A 21,298-nucleotide genomic window follows, 5' to 3' on the forward strand; every position below is an offset into this window, starting at 1 on the left:
CTTGGTTTTTGCTCTGATATGCATTGTCAGCTATGAGACCTTATATAGACAGGTGTGTGCCTTTCCAAGTCATGTCCAATCAATTGAATTTACCACAGGTGGACTCCACTCAAGGTGTAGAAACATCTCAAAGATGATCAAGAGAAATGGGAGGCACCTGAGCTAAATTTCAAGTGTCATAGCAAAGGGTATGAATACTTTTGTCAATGTGATAGTTCAGTTTTTTCTTTTTAATAAATCTGCAAAACTTTCTAAAATCCTGTTTTCTCTTTGTCATTATGGGGTATTGAGTGTAGATTGATGAGGGGAAAAAATGAATGGAAACGATTTCAGCATAAGGCTGCAACATAACAAAATGTGAAAAAAGTGAAGGGGTCTGAATACTTTCTGAATGCACTGTACTCCACAAGGGTTAATAAGACAACCCTTCCTGCTGTTTCCATGGAGTTCTTCTAAGGAGTGTTAGTGGTGTTTTTTCCAAAGCTGCTTGTCTGACAAAAGTAAAAATAACACTTATGATAATAGCATAACATTAATGATACTAGTGAGATACCCATGCTACGCACGGGTGGGAGGCCAGAAGCAAATGGGTAATGCAGATACGGCGAATGCTAAAGCATGAAACCAATAAATTCCACATTCCTGTAGCACCTTCAGTCGCACGTCGGACATGGACAGCAAGTTCGTGAAGGACTTCCATGAAAAACGTACCCGTTTGTCGTTCACGTATAGAAACATCGATCGTGGGTCCGTGGCGAATCTGCATATGGCGATCCGCGAAGTTCACGTTTAGAAAGTAGAAACCATCACGGCATGTCGTCATTTACTTGAACTCGTTATCTTTTTTCATTCCAAACAACATAACTCCAATTACAAATTAATCGCAAAATAAACTTTGAACAACATTGTTAATGTTTCCTTCATTGTAAAAACTACCAAGTCAACAGTTAAAAGGATTTTGAGCCAATAGGTGTTACGGCTTTGGCAAGATCGATGGAGACAGCGATCTGTTAGCTTATACACCGCCCAAATAGCTATGTGGAATTCTCTCATGTAGAGATGAAACCCCCGTCGTTTGAACTTTGGCAGAGGTCATTATTTACTTTTAATGATGTTTATATACGAATCAAAAAGAAGATAATTGGTGTTGGGTCGTCCTTTCCGCATATCTTGTGGGATTGTGAGTTGGAGAGATGACCGTGATGGCGGGGAGGAGGTTTGGCATTCTCTCAAGCAGGGATTCAACCCATGTCCTTATAAAAGGTTTTTGTCCGAGGTCCCCAAGTCTGATCGGTGCAGCCGTTTGTGCGGTACCCGGGAAAATCACGTTATGCGGGAGTCCAAACCTGAAAATGCTGGAGGCCAAAGCTGAAATTGGAAAAACAATATAGCCTATTTTACTCCAGGAGATCCCAGGATTACCCACCCAAAATATCGTTGCGATCGGTTCAGCCGTTTTTGCGGTCCCTGGGAACGGAAGGATGGACGGACATTTGGTGAATTATAGTAAGATTTTTAATGCAAGTCTTCTTTACCTCACTCTCACTCCTCCCCCCCCCCCCCTGGTCTCCCTGCCCCCTTACACCTTTCCCCTCAATGCCTTTTTTGCTTTCAGCCTTCACCAGGTCTACTTTGACGTACCCACTTGCAAGAGTTCTGATTCTGAGCGACTCTACCTAACAGGCGATTTCTCCTCCTCAGTTGAATTTTTTGTCACCGTTGCTGTTTTTGCCTTTTTATACTCTGCCGCTGCATTGCTGATCTACATTTTCCACCAGCAGAAGTATAATGAAAACAATCGGGGACCTATGACTGTAAGTGGTTTTACAAAGATGACTTGCATGTCACTTGCATGACATCTGACTCATACCATTTGGGAGTCATCCTGACGACTTTTCTATTGATTAAAATATAGAATGTGATTTGAAGTCAGCATTGGTGGCTTTTCCTTTTATCTCCCCAACCCCTTAAATCTACTTCCCTATATTTATTGAATTCCCTTTTTCTCGATTACTTATTCTCCCTCACCGCTTCTGCTCATGTAATCAATAAAATTTGGTATCATGTAATTATGGAATGGTGATATCACTGTAATAATGTTATGACAATGGAATAGGTATACCTAAGCATGTAGAACCTCTGAGTCTATAGGATTGGTAAAACATGTATCATGTTGACCAAAGGGGCATTGCTCATTAATTAATGTGACAAACATGCAACACGTACAATAAGTCTTGACGCAGCTCTTGTGATTGCTAAAACTACCAAGTACAGGTAATGTTTATTTATTTATTTATTTTTGAAAAAGCAATTGATTGTGAGTAAATCTCTTGCATTGCACAGCTGAACAATCTCACATATCCTACTGAGCTAAGACTTGCAGAAAGCCAAGATGAGTGAAGCCCAGTCAAGGCCAAAGCTAGTCGAGTGTCATTGGACTGACGAGTCGTCTTCATCAGAAAAAAGCTTTGGAAGTAAATGTTTTTGAAGAATAATGACAAGAATACAGGGAGTATTTGAAAAATATGCTTTCAGATACTTTGATGTTTAATGAGAACATCACCATCAGCTACCAAGTGAAATTTTATTTGCCTTCATCTTTGCGTCTTTTAAGTCACTGATCTCCATTCAGTAAAGATTATATTGATGTTAATAGCATCCGTTGGCCATGTCCTCCTGCTGTGCCAATGTGCCTTCAATTATTCCATGAGAGGTTTTAGCTGACCATTCAAATTCTCCTTCTACTTTATTCTATCCTGGTTTAAAATATTCACATGAGAAATATGGCATCAGCCCTGACTTTGTTAGGCGTTCATTCGGTACGCGGAGGTTATGTTTTCACCCCTATCTATCTGTCTGTTTGTTTACCTGTGAACAGGATATCTCAAAAGGTTGTGGACGGATTCGGACGAAATTTGGCGGAGAGGTAGCGTATGTAACAAGGATGAAATGATTAGATTTTGGTGAAGATCCGGATCTGGATCCGAGAATTTTATAAGTGATTCTTCACAATTGAGTGATTTGGCTAACACAGATTTATATAGCACGATATCTCAAAAAGTGGTGGATGGATTTGGATGAAACTTGTTGGACAGGTTGTGTGTGTGTGTGACATGGACGAATCAATTCGATTTTGTTGAACATCAGAATCCAGATCCATATACCAGAATGTTTTTTTTTTTAACTCAAGTGATTCTTCACTATTGAGAGATGTGGCCAAAAACGATATATAGCGTGATATTTCAAAAAGTTGTGGACGGATTATGACAAAACGTGGCGGATGACTTGCTTAGGTGACAATAACAAGTCAATTAGACTTTGGTTAAGGTGTGGATCCAGATATTACCTGTCAGTGGAATACAAAATGTAAACTGTTCAGCCTGGCGGAGGTATGCGCTCTACCGAGTGCCGTTCTACTTTATCATGCAACAAGGCGAGTTTTGATTTGATAGATTAATTTGAGAATGAAGGTAATGCGGAGGAAAACATGACTGTGCTTCAAATTCAAGTGTACCTGAACAACCCATACATGATGATGTTTACTCCCACGATGAAAACCTTGCTCTTACTGTTGCATGGTATCCGATGAATTTTTTGTGGTGAGTGACTTCTGTAATACCGATAATACTTCAGCAGATTCTCCCATCCAACTGTCCACCATTCCAGAATCCTCTTTCCTCTTTCAATTTTCTGCTTTCAACCTACCATTTTAAAGCCTCCCACCTCCCTCAATTTTCACGGCTGATCACCCATTACATTAATGGCAAATCATTTGTAAAGTATGAATTTTTACACTTGCGGTATAAATGACGAATTATATTCCATCTCCTTTCTAACACCTAATCACTAACTGCTTATCTCCTTTTTAATTTTTTGGTATACAGAGTCTAGGCTCGTAGAAGAGTTATAACACTGAACAGATCAGGACGTAACAGAACAAAAGGAGCAAGAGAGAGGGAGGAAACCCCAACAGCAGGTTGAAGGACAAAATAGAGGGAGGGGCCATACAATGGATGTGGGGCGGACTGGGGGGGGAGGGGCGTGAGGGGAAAGAAAGGATGCATGGGTTTGACAAGATGGATACAGAAGGAAACTCTCAGGAAGGAAAAACTGGAAATTTGTAAGGGGGTGAGGAAGGGTTATCCAAGGTAGAAGAGACCAAGGTGGTGGATTGGGGACGGTCTGATATGGTGGTGAACAGCTGTCTTGAAGACCTGGGGGGGGAAGAATGGCATTTAAGAGAATTAGGAAGTTGGTTCCACAGGTGAAAAACAAGAAGAACAGATTAGTGAGCAGTGATCCTGGATTTTGGGAGTTTCAGGATAAGGGGGCTGGTTTTGGACCGTTTGCGTCCTGCAAGAACGCGAGGGGAGGTGAGTCGAGGAGGTAAAATGAAACAGAGTAGCGGTAGAAGACGGAGATTACTGACCTGTCTGTGATGGTAAAGTGGTAGGCCCATAGACTCGGCTTCAGCGTGGAAGATTTCAATGATCTTAAAGGCCTTGGTTTCCATGGAATCAAGCTGTGCAAGGTGTGAGTAAGGGGAGCCAGCCCAGAGGGGATGGCAGTACTCCGTCAAGCTGCAGATGAAGGCCTTGTAGGTGGATAGGAGTTCAGGTGTGCCAAGGAAGGACTTTGTACGACGAAGGATACTCAGACTGGCTTTGGAGGCCAATTTTGAAACGTGGTTTGTCCAAGAAAGATCATGGCTCATAGTGAGATGCAGGAGTTTGAGTGATGGAACTTCCTCATAGAATAGTCAAGAACGTAGACAGGGTTTGCCAAATGGCCCTTTCAGAGAGAGATAGTGAGAGTGTGGGATTTGTCAGGATTGAAAGATATATTCCAAGTGTTTGAACAGCTTTTGATATTTTTTTTTAAGTGCTGAAGAGAAGGAAGAGGCTGCATCATTCTGCCTGTCTAAAAGATGAGGGATGTCACGGCAGAAGGTGGTGCTTTCTCTTGCAATAAAATTTGGAAATTTGGGCATCATTTTCTCCGAAACCGCTCAACGAAAAAAGTAGAAGCTTGGCACATGTCATTAACTCCCTCCCAATGGTGTATAAAGAAAGGGTGATAACGATGACTTCATCAGTGAAGTGGTATTCCAGCCATAATTGGTTGAATTGAAATCTTTATCCGAAAAATCTGAAACTTCATGTATCTGATTTATGACGGATGTGAGCGAAGAAGTAAATTTATGACGTTCATAACCCATGCCAATAAACTATGTGACATAATAGGGTGCATGGATGATACAGGTTTATGGGCCATAATATATGTGGGCCATAAAAGTAGCATGTTCGGTTAACGATGGTATTTTTGTTCAGAATGAATGCACGAGGCGAGACTAAGCGCTCCACAAGGTGCCGTTATAGTTTATGTTCAGAGATTATGTGAAGAATTGTTTGTAACCAGCCACTGGATGAGGTGCAGTCCCTGGAACTCCTTACCCTCACTACCTGCCATAACCTTTCATGGAAGGATCATATCATCAAGCTAGAATCAAAGGCCAGTCACCATCTGGGTATTCTCCACAGGGCTCAGGCCTTCCCGAGACACACCAAGGTAATCACAGTGTACAAGGTTTGCATGCAGAGCTCCAATGAATGGCTCCCCACTCTGGGTTGGTGCTCCTGCTTCTCACTTTGCTCCTCTTGAGATGGTCAGAAACGAGGCATTCTGCATCTTGTTTATTTTAGGCCTTCATTTTATATAAGCTTACATCTGGCCTTGCTCCTCATTCCCTCTCCTACCTCTGCCATCCCTAAGCCACACCAGGTTACATGCATTCCTCTAGAAACCGTCATCTGCTCACCCTCCTAAAATCCAGACTGATTGCCCACCTGCATTTCTTCATCCCCTTATTGTCCTGATAGGGGAATCGTCTCCCTGTTTACATTTTCTCATTTTCCTCACTTAAGTATTTCAAATATGTTGTCCCATTGTCTTATGTGCTCACCAATGTACAAGATCCCTTCTACACATGCTGATTCTTTCCTATTATGTTCCTCTCTAGGACATTGTTGCTCTTTTTTTGTGTTATTCCTCCCTTCCTTCTTGTGTATGTTTACTCCACACCATGCCCTTTGCTGGTGTGCGAAGCTGCTCCCCATTGTCATTCAGCTTAGCTTAGACCCTAATAAAGTCACCCACTTTTACTAACACAGGGTCAGCAGAGCTTAGAGGAGCTGAGGAGCAGGACAAGTTCGAAGAAATGTTTCCATGACAAGTTCCAGTTATGAATGGTTGCTATCTGAAGACTTGTGTTGGAAAAGAAACAAATTAGGTAAATCCAGTCATTTCATGAAATGACTTATTAGTTGTTTGGCCACGTTCTGTAGTGTGTGAACCAACACCAAGACAGCAGGCATGGTGGCAATTTAAATCTTCACAGATTAGGAATAATGAACAGAGAGCAGAGTGTTAGTGGCTGCAAAGAAGAGAAACTCGTATTTGTAGTCATCGGAGCTGGTGGGATGGCATACCACACAAAGAAACAATACGTTGGTTATGGAGAGGCACATGAAGCCAAATGCACTCCATAGAGTTGGGGGCGATCAGTGAGGGGAAGGGGTTGTGTGGAAGGGAGGAACAAATACACCATGACAACACTAGTAGTAGAATGAGGCCGATCAGAGCGGAAGAGAGAATGACCAGAGAGAGACACAGAAAAGTCTGGGACATGCCTCCTGTGCAAGAAATGTTTCCACAGACATGCCACATCTGGGTGAGCTGCAGGAGAATCATATGGACAGATCATGGATATGGAGGGCAGACCTTCCCACTTGTCTGATCACATTGCTGTAAACCAAGTTCAGAATTGCAGAGTTCAACATCTCACCAGAGCGTGTGGGGTTGGCGAGGACTGTACTAGTGTACCGGGAGGTGTGTGACGTACCTCTGCGATTTAGCAGGGAGAGTATACAATAGGGTGGCACTAAAAACGGAATGTTTCATAATTTTAGGTCTTAGGATCTGGTTTTGTTTGATCCCATGAGAAAACACTGTAAATTTTCAGAGTGATCAAATCATATTTAGAGGTTGCTCATGGCCTCTAAAGTTTCTCTACTGGCGTGGTCAACCCAACACACGTGGTCTAACTCACTCGGCCACTCGCTTCCTAATAATAATAATAATAACTAATAATAATAAGGTACGTTTTTGTTTTTTTCCTTGTCATCTTAACCCATTAAAGCCCACTGGTAACAATAGTTGCCAGTGATTTATGGTCTTTTTTTTTTTTTTTTCGATTTTATTTTTTCTGTACCCAGCATTTTGTTATTTTGTTTTGTTAAGTGAAATATATACAATTATATATATATATATATATATTTATATATATATATATATATATATATATATATATATATATATATATATATATATATATATATGTTGGAACCCATCTGTGGATCGGTCCCATCGGCCGATGGGTCTGACCCATCTGGATGCACGAGCAATGACAATGCAGACCCATCGGCCGATGGGTCTGCGCCATCTGCGGATGTGTTGTTCACCTTGAAGGAATGTGTATGCATCAATGGTGGATGAGTATGTTTATTTCAATCAGGTACACAATCAGGTACACAGTCATTGGAATTACATGTGGTAGGAATTTAACAGAGATGATTTTTAAATGTTTTATTATCTATTTCTACCCATTTCCCCAGAAAACCTCTCCATCAAAGTGATGAATGTTCATCGACAAACAAATGGCAGCGATTGTGGCATATTCGCCATTGCCTTTGTTAAAACCCTGTTGGAAGGTCAGGATCCTTGCCACCAAAACTACATTTACCCTCGCCATCACCTTCATCAGCACCTGCCACTCCCTACCCTGCCACCATTCCCCTCCGCCATTATCAGAAGAACACCTAATGTTTTGTATGAATGTTGAGTATGTTATGTAAAGCTTTACTAAAACTGCCATGTATCTGTTAATTACAAAATGTATTGACAAAATGTATAAATAGATGGGTAGAAATAGATAATAAAACATTTAAAAATCATCTCTGTTAAATTCCTACCACATGTAATTCCAATGACTGTGTACCTGATTGAAGAGCACCATTCTGTCAACACATTCCTTCAAGGTGAACAACACATCCGCAGATGGCGCAGACCCATCGGCCGATGGGTCTGCATTGTCATTTCTCGTGCATCCACAGATGGGTCAGACCCATCGGCCGATGGGACCGATCCACAGATGGGTTCCAACATATATATATATATATATATATATATATATATATATATATATATATATATATATATATATATATATATATATATATGTATATATATATATATATATATAAATAATTATACAATTATACATACTAGCAACGGTACCCGCCCTACGGGTGGGGCTTCAATTGGGATGCCCAAATGAAAAGGCAAAATATCAGAAATTGAAGGCTTTTTAAAATTTTAAACGATTTATATAAACATCCGTTAAATCATATCACACGCAAATCATCAAAATCTCAACAGTATTTGTGGAATTTCAATAAAAGCCACATCACTGTTCATATCGGTAAATGTTATTCCATCGTGTTTCAAATTTGGGCAATGGGCTCTCCAATATTCGATGTGTTCACGGTTTGAATTACGTAACGTAATGTTTGTGACGATGTTTTCATTGTGACGATGTTTGTGTTCACGGTAGTGTTTGATGTGAACGTAATTTCGTAATGTTTTTCGTTTTTATTTTCGTAATCGTTTAATGAACGTTTAATGTTTAATAAACGTCTGATGAGCGTAAGAATGAGTGTAATTATCATTAAATGAATGAATGAATGAATAATTCGATGTGAAGCGAAAGATGCCTCAGAGCTGTCACATTCACAATCGCTATGTCGTATGTACTCCCCATACGTGTTTCCTTCATTGTAAAAACTACCAAGTCAACAGTTAAAGGATTTTGAGCCGATAGGTGTTACGGCCTTGGCAATATCGATGGAGACAGTGATCTGTTAGCTTATACACCGCCCAAATAGCGATGTGGAATTCTCTCATGTAGAGATTAAACTCACGTCGTTTGAACTTTGGCCGAGGTCATTATTTATTTTTAATGATGTTTATATACGAATCAAAAATAAGATAATGATGGTTTTGGGTAGTCCTTTCCGCATATCTCGTGGGATTGTGAGTTGGAGAGATGACCGTGATGGCGGGGAGGGGCATTTTAGCATTCTCTCAAGCAGGGATTCAACCCATGTCCTTAGAAAAGGTCTTTGTCCGAGGTCACTGAGTCGAGGTCACTGAGTCCGATCGGTGCAGCTGTTTGTGCGGCACCCGGGGGTATTGCCCCTTTATTTTTATCATTCAAATACTCTTATCACCATTTGAAATCTTCAACTGCATATTAAAGAGAACATATAATGGGGAAACATAGCCACTGTTATATATAGTTGTTGTATGTTGTTATTTGTTACCAGAATTGTTTTAAATCAATATTTGCTGTAGGGTTTTTCATTTTTGCGGTTTAGCAAAACAAAACATTGAATAATTGGCAGCATGGATTATTGAGTTCTCTAGTGAAGGCCGAAGGAGCCTGGGGTTTAGTTCAGACCCATTCCTGATTACAATTACAATTGCAAGTCAACCAGAGTCGAGTTTTAACTGTAATTTCATTTGAGCAGAGCTCTGCCATATGCATGTGACATTGTGTGATTACAGCGTGCATGTGATTGGCAACGAGGGTCAAAAATGGTGCAGATTTTTAATTCCTGAGTCTTAAAATGATAACATGCATACAACAACAACAACAACAACAACAACATGCATTTTAAGGCCATTTTCCCTGCTAGAGCAGGGGTTAGCCTTGCGGTCCCCATGACAATCTTCTTCATCTTGCCCTATTTTCTGCATCTCTCCTTGTTAACCCCATTGCCCGCATTTCTTCTTCCACCATCTTTAGCCAAGTCTTTCTCGGTCTTCCCCGTCCTCTACTTCCTCCGACATTCATTTCCATCACTCTTCTTAACCAGTCACTTTCATCCTTCCTCAACAAATGACCAAACCATCTCAACCTGTTCCTCTTCACAGCATCAATCACAGCCTCTATTCCCATCATTTTTCGCAATTCATCATTTGTCTTCCTCTCTCTCAACGATACTCCGCACATCCATCGAACCATTCGCATTTCCACCCTTTCCAACCTTCGTTGCTGCTCTACGTTCATTACCCATGTCTCGCTCCCATAAATCATAACACTTCTCACACATGCAGCATACACCTTTCCCTTCAGCTTCAACGACACTCCCCACCTCATCAGCATGCCACTCAGTTCCCGAAACTTCTTCCATATACATGTTTATAAAACCTTGACACCTGCTAAATAATGTTTGTGACTTAATGTTGGACTTTTTTTTTCAGTCGTCCAACAGGAATGGCCCAGAGGAAATGCACTTTATCTTTGAGCTATCTAATCTGGGTTTGATTCTTTGATATGACCATAAACTACTGCTATGCATATGACTGCTGCTATGCAGGAAACTGCTATGACTGCTGCTATGACTGATATGATTGAGTACCAGTTCACTGGTAATTCCCTGCTTGTCGTAAAAAGGCGACAAAAAGGGTTGGCGTCAGGAAGGGCATCCGGCCGTAAAACATTGCTTCAAAAAGGGGACCAAAAAACAACAACAACCACGGTCCCCGAAAAAGGCCAACCCCCGCTTTGCGGGCAAAAATGGCCTCTAAAGGTGGTTTTTCTTTTTTTAATGCAGGAAAAGCATTGCATTAAATAGTGTGCCGTCCATAGGATGAGACGTTAAGTGAGTATGCAAGCATTGTTTACTGGAGGATTTTGAAGATCTGACTATGTTTTGTTAAAATGTCACAACCAAAACTAGTTGAGTTGGTGCCGAGATCCTGACCATATTGAAAATTCTTCCCCGAGCCAGTTCCAGTTGAGTGGAAGGCCTAGCCAATCTGGTTCATTTAATATTTTGGCCAATGTTGCATGCCTTTTGAGCCGCCATTCCGATACTGAAAACAGGACAAAGCAGAAGAGAGGACGGGCTCATTGTTAGCAGAAGAGAGGACGTAGGGACGGGTTCATTGTTAGCGTATTGTAATCTGAGTAAACACCTTGCTCTTTAATTTATAGTGAACTTGGCATTCACAGTTTTGTGCAGAACAAGTGAATGTTGTCATTGCTTCTCTTTGTGCTTGTTTTTCAGGACTTTATTGTCACAGTTGTGTTTTCCTTCATGTGGCTGGTCAGCTCATCGGCATGGGCCAAGGGCATGTATGATGTGAAGTGTGCCACTAGTCCTGAGGACGTGCTTGCATTGGTTCCAGCCTGCCAGCAGCAACCTCCAATCGCACAATGCAAGGAGGGACGGGATCCCATCACCTCTGGCCTTAGTGTGTCGGTGGTAAGGATTTTCCTATCTTTTTATAATTACCCATTTCATGTTTTATTTGAAATGACAAGTAAGTCACAAATCATGCAACAACAGGAATTCCTGCTACTCATGTAATGTACAAAAGATATGCAGAGACATTAGGTACGAGAGGTATTTGGTCAGTAGTTGGACAACTTGAAGATGCTGAATTGAGTGGAATGGGGAGAAGAAGTGGGATTACTTCACAATTGCAGGGCTGGAGGTGGGAGAGGGTGGTTGCCCTCTTGATTTGTTTTTTCAAACCTTTATCAAAAGCTAGACATGCTTGTCCAACCTTTTGTCTTTGTGTTGTTGTTTCTTCTGCTGATTTCGTTTCTAGCTGAATTGATCTCGTTGATGAAGCTCAAATGCAGAAATGCTTGTCTAAGGTTATCCAAAATTCATCCCCACTCATCTTATGATGTCTTGCAAACCTTCCATATTTAATTAAGCAGATTCATACATTAAACATACGAGCAGGCACCCCCGCCCATAAGGCCCTTCTTGGCCCACCTACAGCGTGCAATGTGCTGCGGCACAGTCTTGGAAATGCACTTTAAGATTTGTGGCGTTTTTGAAAGCAACTTTATTGATCACAACATATCATTCTCCATATCATAAGATAAAGGAAAATGACTTGTAATACTGGCTACCACCAAAGATGGCACTATTTCCATCAGATGTCGATTTTAGAGTTTTGGTGACATCCACATTTGCTCCATTCTAATAAGATTGGCAACCAGCATCTTTTATTCAGCTTTAAATTCCAGTACAAATTACGATAAGTGTTTTTGTAAGCCAGATATAACTTTGTATCACCATGTTCAGACAAGCCACCGGGGCGGATCCAGGAATTTCAAGACAAGGGGGTGTACTAGGCCATAGCGCCAAATGGCTGGGGTTGAGGGAGGTTCTGGGGGTCCTCCGCCAGGAAATTTAAAAAAAAAGATCATCGGAATTCTTGGAAGTTTCTGCAGTTCCTTGCATTCTTGCCTGGCCCAACAGAATCATTAGTATCTCCCGAGATGAAGCTCATTCTGAGGGCCTTTCACTCTCTCACCGCAGGCAGGTTAGGTTGGTGGTCTTTCTCTCTTCTACCGACTCCTCACCATTCCTGCAGGACACACAAGATCTGTCAGCAACCCTCTTCTGGTGAAACTGCCAAAATCGAGACTCTTTGCTCACCTTCACTCTTTCATTCCTCTTTTCTCCTGCCTCTAGAACAAAGGTCCACACTCTCTTCAATCCCTCTCCTCCCTCCAGGTCTTTAAAACAGCTGTTCACCACCATCTCTTAGCTTCCCCCATCCAAAACCTTGATCTTTTCTACCCCTGTTAATCCACCCCAAATCCACCTCCTTCAAATTCTGTTTTCTTTCCTGAAAGTCCTTGTAGTGTCCGTCTTGTTTATCTCATGTACGGTGATGTACCCCGCCCAGCCCTCTCCCTTCCACAAATCTCCCAATGTCCCTGTTCTCTACTGTTGTTGTGCTTCCCTCTCTCTCCCCCTCTTGTCTCCCGCTCCCTTTATTATATGTTATATGTGTTAGCTCTTACACGAGCCTCGACTTGGTATACAAAAAGAAAAACCAGTTCAGCACATTTGTGATGACTACTGGCCAAAGTGGTGAACTGGTGAGCAGACTTGCCCAGCCATTCCATAGTTAAAACGACAATGACTGTACTGTGGTCACAACCTGCAACAAAATCCGATAACGGGCCAATTGGGAAACACACATTTTAATGCGATATTAAAAGATGAACAGCGCGATTGGGAAAAACACATTTAAAGCACTATTAAAAAATTAACTCGACACCTCTCACCACGCGTGTATCCTGTAAACATAAGATTAAATGAGTCACACATGAAGAGAAAGTTGAATGGTGACACCACTGTATCTGCCACTGGACTTTATCAAATATCACAGCATATAACTTATCATCGAAAATCCGAAGGGGAGGGGAGGGGAACGGTGTGGGGTGCGCACCCCCTGGATCTGCCTATGAACCACGAGACAACAACCATACCCACCTAAAAACTAAGTGCTAGCTTATCTGCTTAGAATACAGCCTAATGTTATTACGATTGAAAAAAAGAGCAGCAAAAAAATATTCTTACAACTCCAGACCGATTGGCCTTCTTCCCATTATAAGCAATATATTATTGCAGCAGATGTAGTCATTCATCTATGCCAACTAATTTATCACGAACACTAAGTCAAGTCATTCCATGGTAATCCGCAATTGCTCGCAACACACTAGGTGTTCATGAGAAGCTCTATGAAGTATTGCTGTCAACTTTGGGTTGGAGTGCCTGCTTGCTATTTGGCACTTTTGATGAGTCCAAAACTTTAAGGATCATTTTGCACGTCCTTAGAGGATTCCGAGGCTCGATACTTGTTCCAACCTACCACTACTGCCATATTGTATGTCTCTTTTGTTTCCACACGTTATTGGCTCTTTTAGTCATCTGTCCCACTTTTTAGCTCATTTGAGCGCATTTATTGTCCAACACACCTTTTTGCCAATTCAGATCCCCATTGGCAGTACACTTCTCATCTTTCTGCTCTCTTTTTCTCTTGTTTGTGGAATGTATCAACAAGGCTGAATGGAAGCCACTGATTTGTAAAGGGCTACAAATAAAGAGAAGAGGAAAAACTGGCAATACCTTCACAAAGTCCTGAAACAAGGAAACCTATTCACAGGACCACTGTGCAGGAGGGTGTAACTAGGCCAGGTGGAAAAATACATTTTCCTACTCCCATTGGGTGTTTTTTAGGAGACACCATCGCCATACTAGATGGCCGTTGAAACTCATCCGCCCTTTTTTAGGTGCTGTTTTTAATCCTGGCAGGGTGTCAGTCACGCTCCCCACGAGCAAAGCCAGGGTGCGGTGTCGGTTTTGTCGCCTTTTAGTCCTCCCCTCATTCATTTAATGTCGGCTCATTATCACTTGGTGACAAATCCTATTCTATGTGCCAGTTATACCATATACAGTGCCTTCAGAAAGTATTCACACCTTTTGACTTTTTTCATGTTTTGTTGTTGCAGCCTGAATTTAAAATGGATTAAATTGAGATTTTATTTTTATCACTGATCTACACATATAATGTCAAAGTACACTACACCACACTACCCTATAATGTCAAAGTGGAATTTTTTGCAAAATAATTAAAAAATAGAAAGCATCTGCAAATGCAAAGCCTATCCACATCCGTTTGTAATCAGACCTCTTCTTCCGTATGCTCAAATAACAAAAAGTTAAATTTAAAAAAAGATAGAAAATGAAAATTGATTATTTTATGCAACCTTGACCTTTTGCTCAAAAAAAAAACGATCAGCTTCTAGCTTTTGATTGGTCAACCAGTTCAGTGACCAAATATGCGAATTCTTTAAATTTCAGGTCAATCAGATGAAAATTGACAATTTTATGTGATTCTGACCTTCGACCTTTTGGCCAAATTTTTCATTTACCTTCTCCATATTTTCATAATAAACCTTTGTTGAAAATTTGATGACAAAACTCAAATTGTAAATTGAAATTTCAGGTCAATTGGATTAAAATTTATGATTTTAGGTGTTGCTGATCTTTAACCTTTTGGCCTTTTGAAAAAAATATTAAGTTGCCTTCCCCGTATTATCAAAATTAAGCTTTGGTGAAGATTTGATGACAATAGCTCAAATGGTAAAAAAAAAGTTACGGCCCGGACGGACACACGTGCGCGCGCGCACACACACACACACACACACACACACACACACACACACACACACACACACACACACACACGTGATTATAATACCCCGTCTCCCACTGCGCAGAGGTCGGGCTGATGAAGAGCTAAAATGTCTTGAGTGAATAAGTATTCAAGCCCTTTGCAATGACACGATGACACAATGGCCATGAGATATCCTGTTAACAAACTGACAGACAGGGATGAAAACATAACATCCATCCACCTTTGGTGGCAGAGGTAAAAATGCTTGCATCAAGCACATTTCCAACACACATCAGCAATTTCGGGGAGCCTTTCACCAGAATACTGGACAGATGGTTTGTTCACCCAATTGAACCTCGCCCAATTTACTCATTAAATTATTTTTATACATACAGTCACGTGAAAAAGTAAGTACACCCCATGTAAAGTTTTGACTTTTTCAACATATTTCAACATACAGCTATTTCATCTTCATTTCAACAATATTGATAGATAAAGGTGATATAATATAACAAATATCATGAAACATTTACATTTTGTAGTCCATTGTATAATTTAAATAAACATAATTGCAAATTTTGCATGTGGAAAAAGTAAGTACACCCCATGAAATGTTTTTAACATCTTTTTAACATATGTGGACATATCAATATTTGATCTTCATTTGAACATATCTATAGATGAATGTGATCTAATTGAACAAAAAACAATGCAATATTGACTTTGCAATAATTTATTCAACAAAAAATTAACAGAGATGCCATTTCCTTCTGTGGAAAGTAAGTACACCCTTGGCTCTAATGGGTGGGATTGCCCCCTTTGGCAGAAACAACCTCAAGTAGGCGTTTCTTATAACTGTCTACCAGTCTCTGACATCGACTGGGAGAAATTTTTGCCCACTCCTCCATGCAGAATTCTTTCAGCTGTGTGATGTTTGAGGGGTTTCTTGCATGCACAGCTCGTTTCAAATCCTCCCACAACATCTCTATGGGATTTAGATCCAGGCTTTGACTTGGCCATTACAGAACCCTCCATTTCTTTCTTTTCAGCCATTCCTTGGTGGATTTACTGGTATGTTTAGGGTCATTGTCGTGTTGCAAGGTCCACCTTCGGTTGACCTTCAACTTTCCGACAGATGGCCTCACATTATCCTCAAGCACCCTCTGGTACAATGAAGAATTCATAGTGGATTCTATGGTGGTGAGCTGCCAAGGTCCTGATGCAGCAAAGCTGCCCCAAATCATAATATTTCCACCACCATGCTTTACAGTTGGTATCAGGTTCTTGTGGTCAAATGCTGTCTTTGGTTTTCGCCAAACATGTCTTCTGGTAATGTGGCCAAATAGCTCTACCTTTGACTCATCTATCCAGAGCATATTGTTCCAGAAGTGCTGATCTTTGCCTTTTGGCAAAAGTTCATTGGCAAACTTTAATCTTGCCCTGATGTTCTTTCTGGACAGCAAAGGTTTCCTCCTGGCACACCTCCCATGTAGATCAAATTTGTGCAGCCTCTTTCTAATGGTAGACTCGTGCACTTTGACATCAACAGTGGCAAGAGGTACCTGTAGGTCGCGTGATGACATTCTGGGGTCCTTAGAGACTTCTTTCAGCATCTTACGGTCTGCTCTCGGGCTGAACTTGCTGGGGCGGCCTGGCCTGAACAAGTTGGCAGTTGTTTGGAATCTTCTCCACTTGTAGATGATCTTCCAGACAGTCGAATGATTGATTTCAAATTGTTTGGAGATCTTTGTAAATCCCTTCCCAGACTTGTAGGCATCGATAACCTTCTTTCTGAAGGCCTCAGAGAGCTCTTTTGATCTCGGCATGGTGACACCACACACTTCAACAACAAAGAGCAAACCAAACTAAATGGCTGAGGTTTAAATAAGACAGGTTCCTCCAAGATCCTCTCTAACGATGTTCTAATCATTTGCACCTGAGCTAGTGCACCTGATTCTAATTTTAGGTATTTGAAGTTGTGATAAATGTAGGGGTGTACTTACTTTTTCCACATGCGAAATTTGCATTTATGTTTATTTAAATTCTTCAATGGACTACAAAATGTAAATGTTTCATGATATTTGTTATATTATATCACCTTTATCTATCAATATTGTTGAAATGAAGATCAAATAACTATGTTGAAATATGTTGAAAAAGTCAAAACTTTACATGGGGTGTACTTACTTTTTCACGTGACTGTATGTGATAATATCAGATCATGTATTACATTTCACCCTATCAGGAAGCGAACAATGTAATAAAACCATCAAAAATCGACTTTTCTAAATTTTGTGACACTGTGACCTTGATCTTGGGGCGAAAATGAAAAATCGAGCTCCGTGGGGCTAGACACATGACATTGGCCTAACCAAATACCGAAACCCCTGTCAGATTCCACCAAACCCCTCGGAGAAGATGTAGCTTGAACTCGATTACCCCCTAAAAAGACGTCTTTTTCGAGCGTCGCTCCGCCCACAATGGGCGCAATATGCCCACTCTACGCAGGACACAACTCGATCATGATATCAACCTCCCACCCAAGTTTCATCAAGATCGGATAATATCATCGGGTAGTTATGCTGCGGACAGACAGACAGACACCCATGACGAATATAGTAGTCACTCTGTTTGATAACTCGTGAACCAAAAATCAAACAAAAGTATACAGTATAACAGTACGGATACAGAAAAGACACTGACTGAGCATTCCACTGGACTCTCTCACTATGAGGTTGGACAGGAAGAAGAAGTGCATGCGTGAGTGTCGATGTTCGAACACATCCAGTATGCCATGACGTAGTAGTAGAGACCTGTACCAAGTTGTCCTGGTCCAAACGTCACATAACCGTATTTTATCACCATAAGAAAATGTACAAAAATGTTTTAACCGTATAAATAACGTAAGCATCCGAAATCTTAAAATGTACCGTATCCATTTTTGTATACATGGTCGAGGCTCGTATAAGAGCTAAAACATGGAACATATAATAAAGGGAGCATAACACAAGACGGGGAGTGAGAGGAAAGCACAACAATTGTAGAGAACAGGGACATCTGGAGATCTGTGGAAGAGAGAGGGCTGGGTTGGGGTACACGGGATAAACAAGATGGACGCTACAGGGGCTTTCAGGAAAGAAAACATGGAATTTGAAGGAGGTGGGTTTGGGGTGGATTAACAGAAGTAGTAAAGATCAAGGTTTTGGATGGGGGAGGATAAGAGATGGTGGTGAACAGCTGTTTTGAAGACCTGGAGGGAGGAGTTGGATTGAAAAAAGTGTGGGAGTTTGTTCCAGGGGCAGGAAAGAAGAGAGGAATGAAAGAGAGAAGGTGAGCAGAGAGTTTGTTTTTGGCAGTTTCACCAGAAGAGGGTTGCTGACAGATTTTGTGCGTTCTGCAGGAATATTTGGGGGACAGAGCAGAGAGAAAGCTCTATGAGAGAGCAGAGTGAAGGAGGAAATCCGAAAGAGGGAAGCTTGGATATCAGACCCCGATGCCAAACTCTGTCAAAGGCTTTTGAGATATTAAGGCCTACAACAAAGGATTCCCCAAAATCTCTCAGAGAAGAGGCCCAGACATTCGTAATGTAAGAAAGGTATCACCGGTACATCTTGCCTTGCGAAAGCCATATTGATGGTCAGATAGAAGACTGTGGGATTCAAGATGCTTGAGGAAATGGTTATTGAGAAGACATTTAAAGACTTTGGAAATAGTAGAAGTCAGAGCAATAGGATGGTAGTTGGAAGGGTTTGAACGATCACCCTTCTAATAGGCTGCACCAAGGCATGTTTCCAGGAAAGAGGAAAAGTTTGGGTTTTTAAACAAAAATGAAACAAACGAGCAAGCACGGGTGCAAGTTCTGAAGCACACTCCTTCAAGACACAAGGAGGAATGCCATCTTGTCCGTACACCTTGCAGATGGCCTCACATTATCCTCAAGCACCCTCTGGCACAATGAAGAATTCATAGTGGATTCTATGATGGTGAGCTGCCCAGGCCCTGATGCAGCAAAGCTGCCCCAAACCATAATATTTCCACCACCATGCTTTACAGTTGTTATCAGGTTCTTGTGGTTAAATGCTGTCTTTGGTTTTCGCCAAACATGTCTTCTGGTACTGTGGCCAAATAGCTCTACCTTTGACTCATCTGTCCAGAGCACATTGTTCCAGAAGTGCTGGTCTTTGCCTAGGTGTTCATTGGCAAACTTTAGTCTTGCCCTGATGTTCTTTCTGGACAGCAAAGGTTTTCTCCTGGCACACCTCCCATGTAGATCAAATTTGTGCAGCCTCTTTCTCATGGTAGACTCGTGCACTTTGACATCAACAGTGGCAAGAGCTACCTGTAGGTCCCGTGATGACATCCTGGGGTTCTCAGAGACTTCTTTCAGCATCTTGCGGTCTGCTCTTGGGCTGAACTTGCTGGGGCAGCCTGGCCTGAACAAGTTGGCAGTTGTTTGGAATCTTCTCCACTTGTAGATGATCTTCTGGACAGTCGAATGATTGATTTCAAATTGTTTGGAGATATTTTTTAATCCCTTCCCAGACTCGTAGGCATCTATAACCTTCTTTCTGAAGGCCTCAGAGAGCTCTTTTGATCTAGGCATCGTGACGCCGCACACTTCAACAACAAAGAGCAAACCAAACTAAATGTCTGAGGTTTAAATAAGACAGGTTCCTCCAAGATCCTCTCTAACGATGTTCTAATCATTTGCACCTGAGCTGGTGCACCTGATTCTAATTTTAGGTATTTGAAGTAGTGATAAATGTAGGGGTGTACTTACTTTTTCCACATGCGAAATTTGCATTTATGTTTATTTATATTATACAATGGACTACAAAATGTAAATGTTTCATGATATTTTAAAAATATTATATCACCTTTATCTATCAATATTGTTGAAATGAAGATCAAATAGCTGTATGTTGAAATATGTTGAAAAAGTCAAAACTTTACATGGGGTGTACTTACTTTTTCACGTGACTATCTATATATATCAATTATTATGCGATTTCATACCATCAGTGGTGAATCGCCATTAAGGTATCCCATCCAGCTATCGCTGTACCTTAATGGGAGCGATAAGTACCGTCTGCTACATGGCACATTATCTCTGGTATCCACTCATTATATGGAATCGCCTGGATGCAGCCGGGAGTAACCAATCTAAATATAATTTCAGTTCTCCAGCTTTTAATGAGCGCAAGTAATGACGTCACCGCCATGTACGTACGCTATGCCTGTCAAGCTCTCAGAAGAACCATCTGACAGAGCATAATTTTGATCTTTGTTCAGATACTGTCATAATTGTATGAAAAACTCACAGTTACCAACCTGGTTTCGCCCTGTTGGGGTCATCAGGGCAACGCAGTGAGTCCTGCATACACTTATGACTCTGAAAACCTTTCGGTTTATATATATATATGTATATATATATATATATATATATATATATATATATATATATATATATATATATATATATATATATATATTGACAATTCTTGCTTCACTTGACTAAAACATTTTTGTGCATAACAACGTTTTTACGTTCAATCCGGTGAAAACCGTTATAAAACTTAATACTGTAGCATCTCCACACTCCACACTCATTATACATCATCTCCACACTCATTCTACATGTCCCATTTCTTGTGTGCGTTTGTTGCACATAATTTAGATTATGTAAGATGGACCCGAGTCTTTCATGAACCTGCTGACGAGGCCTGATGTTCAACTGAAGCGGATTAGGACAGCATTTTGGAAATAAGGCCAATGTGTTTCCAATGACCTGCTTACTCTCTTTGAAGACACTGTGGGATCTTTAACATCCACCAGCAATTTCATGCTAACATACAAGTCTCCAGATGAATGTGTCATCCAACAGATGGGATGGTACACTCCTTGATGCAACACGCTTATTGCGTGCCTGAGAATCGAACACATATTAGATAGCTCAGAGGCAAGTGTAATATTCCTGCACAATCTTGTTGACTCTTGTTGAATATAGCAATTTAGTGTAATAATAGTTTGCTGGAATTCTTGACAGGTGCTACCCTATCAATTAGGTTGGTTTAATTTGAGGTTTTACAGTAATTTCTCTCCATTTGGAACTGATCATTTGATGTATGCACATGATCATGCATGCACAAGTTTGCATTTTGATGCTTCACCACCAGATTAT

General features: G+C 40.9%; 1 protein-coding gene across 1 annotated transcript in view; it reads left to right on the plus strand.

Annotated features, from left to right (window-relative positions):
- The window catches only part of LOC137424802 (synaptophysin), a 76,828-nt gene that overhangs the window by 48,837 nt on the left and 6,693 nt on the right, over nt 1-21,298 (plus strand). Inside the window, exons 4-5 of the mRNA XM_068112647.2 lie at nt 1,616-1,814; nt 11,193-11,390. Of these exons, the coding sequence (XP_067968748.1) occupies nt 1,616-1,814; nt 11,193-11,390 (397 nt within the window). The remainder of the gene's footprint in view (nt 1-1,615; nt 1,815-11,192; nt 11,391-21,298) is intronic.

Source organism: Myxine glutinosa, chromosome 4, assembly GCF_964187855.1.
Source record: "Myxine glutinosa chromosome 4, kmMyxGlut1.1, whole genome shotgun sequence".
Classification (NCBI taxonomy): Eukaryota; Metazoa; Chordata; class Myxini; order Myxiniformes; family Myxinidae; genus Myxine; species Myxine glutinosa.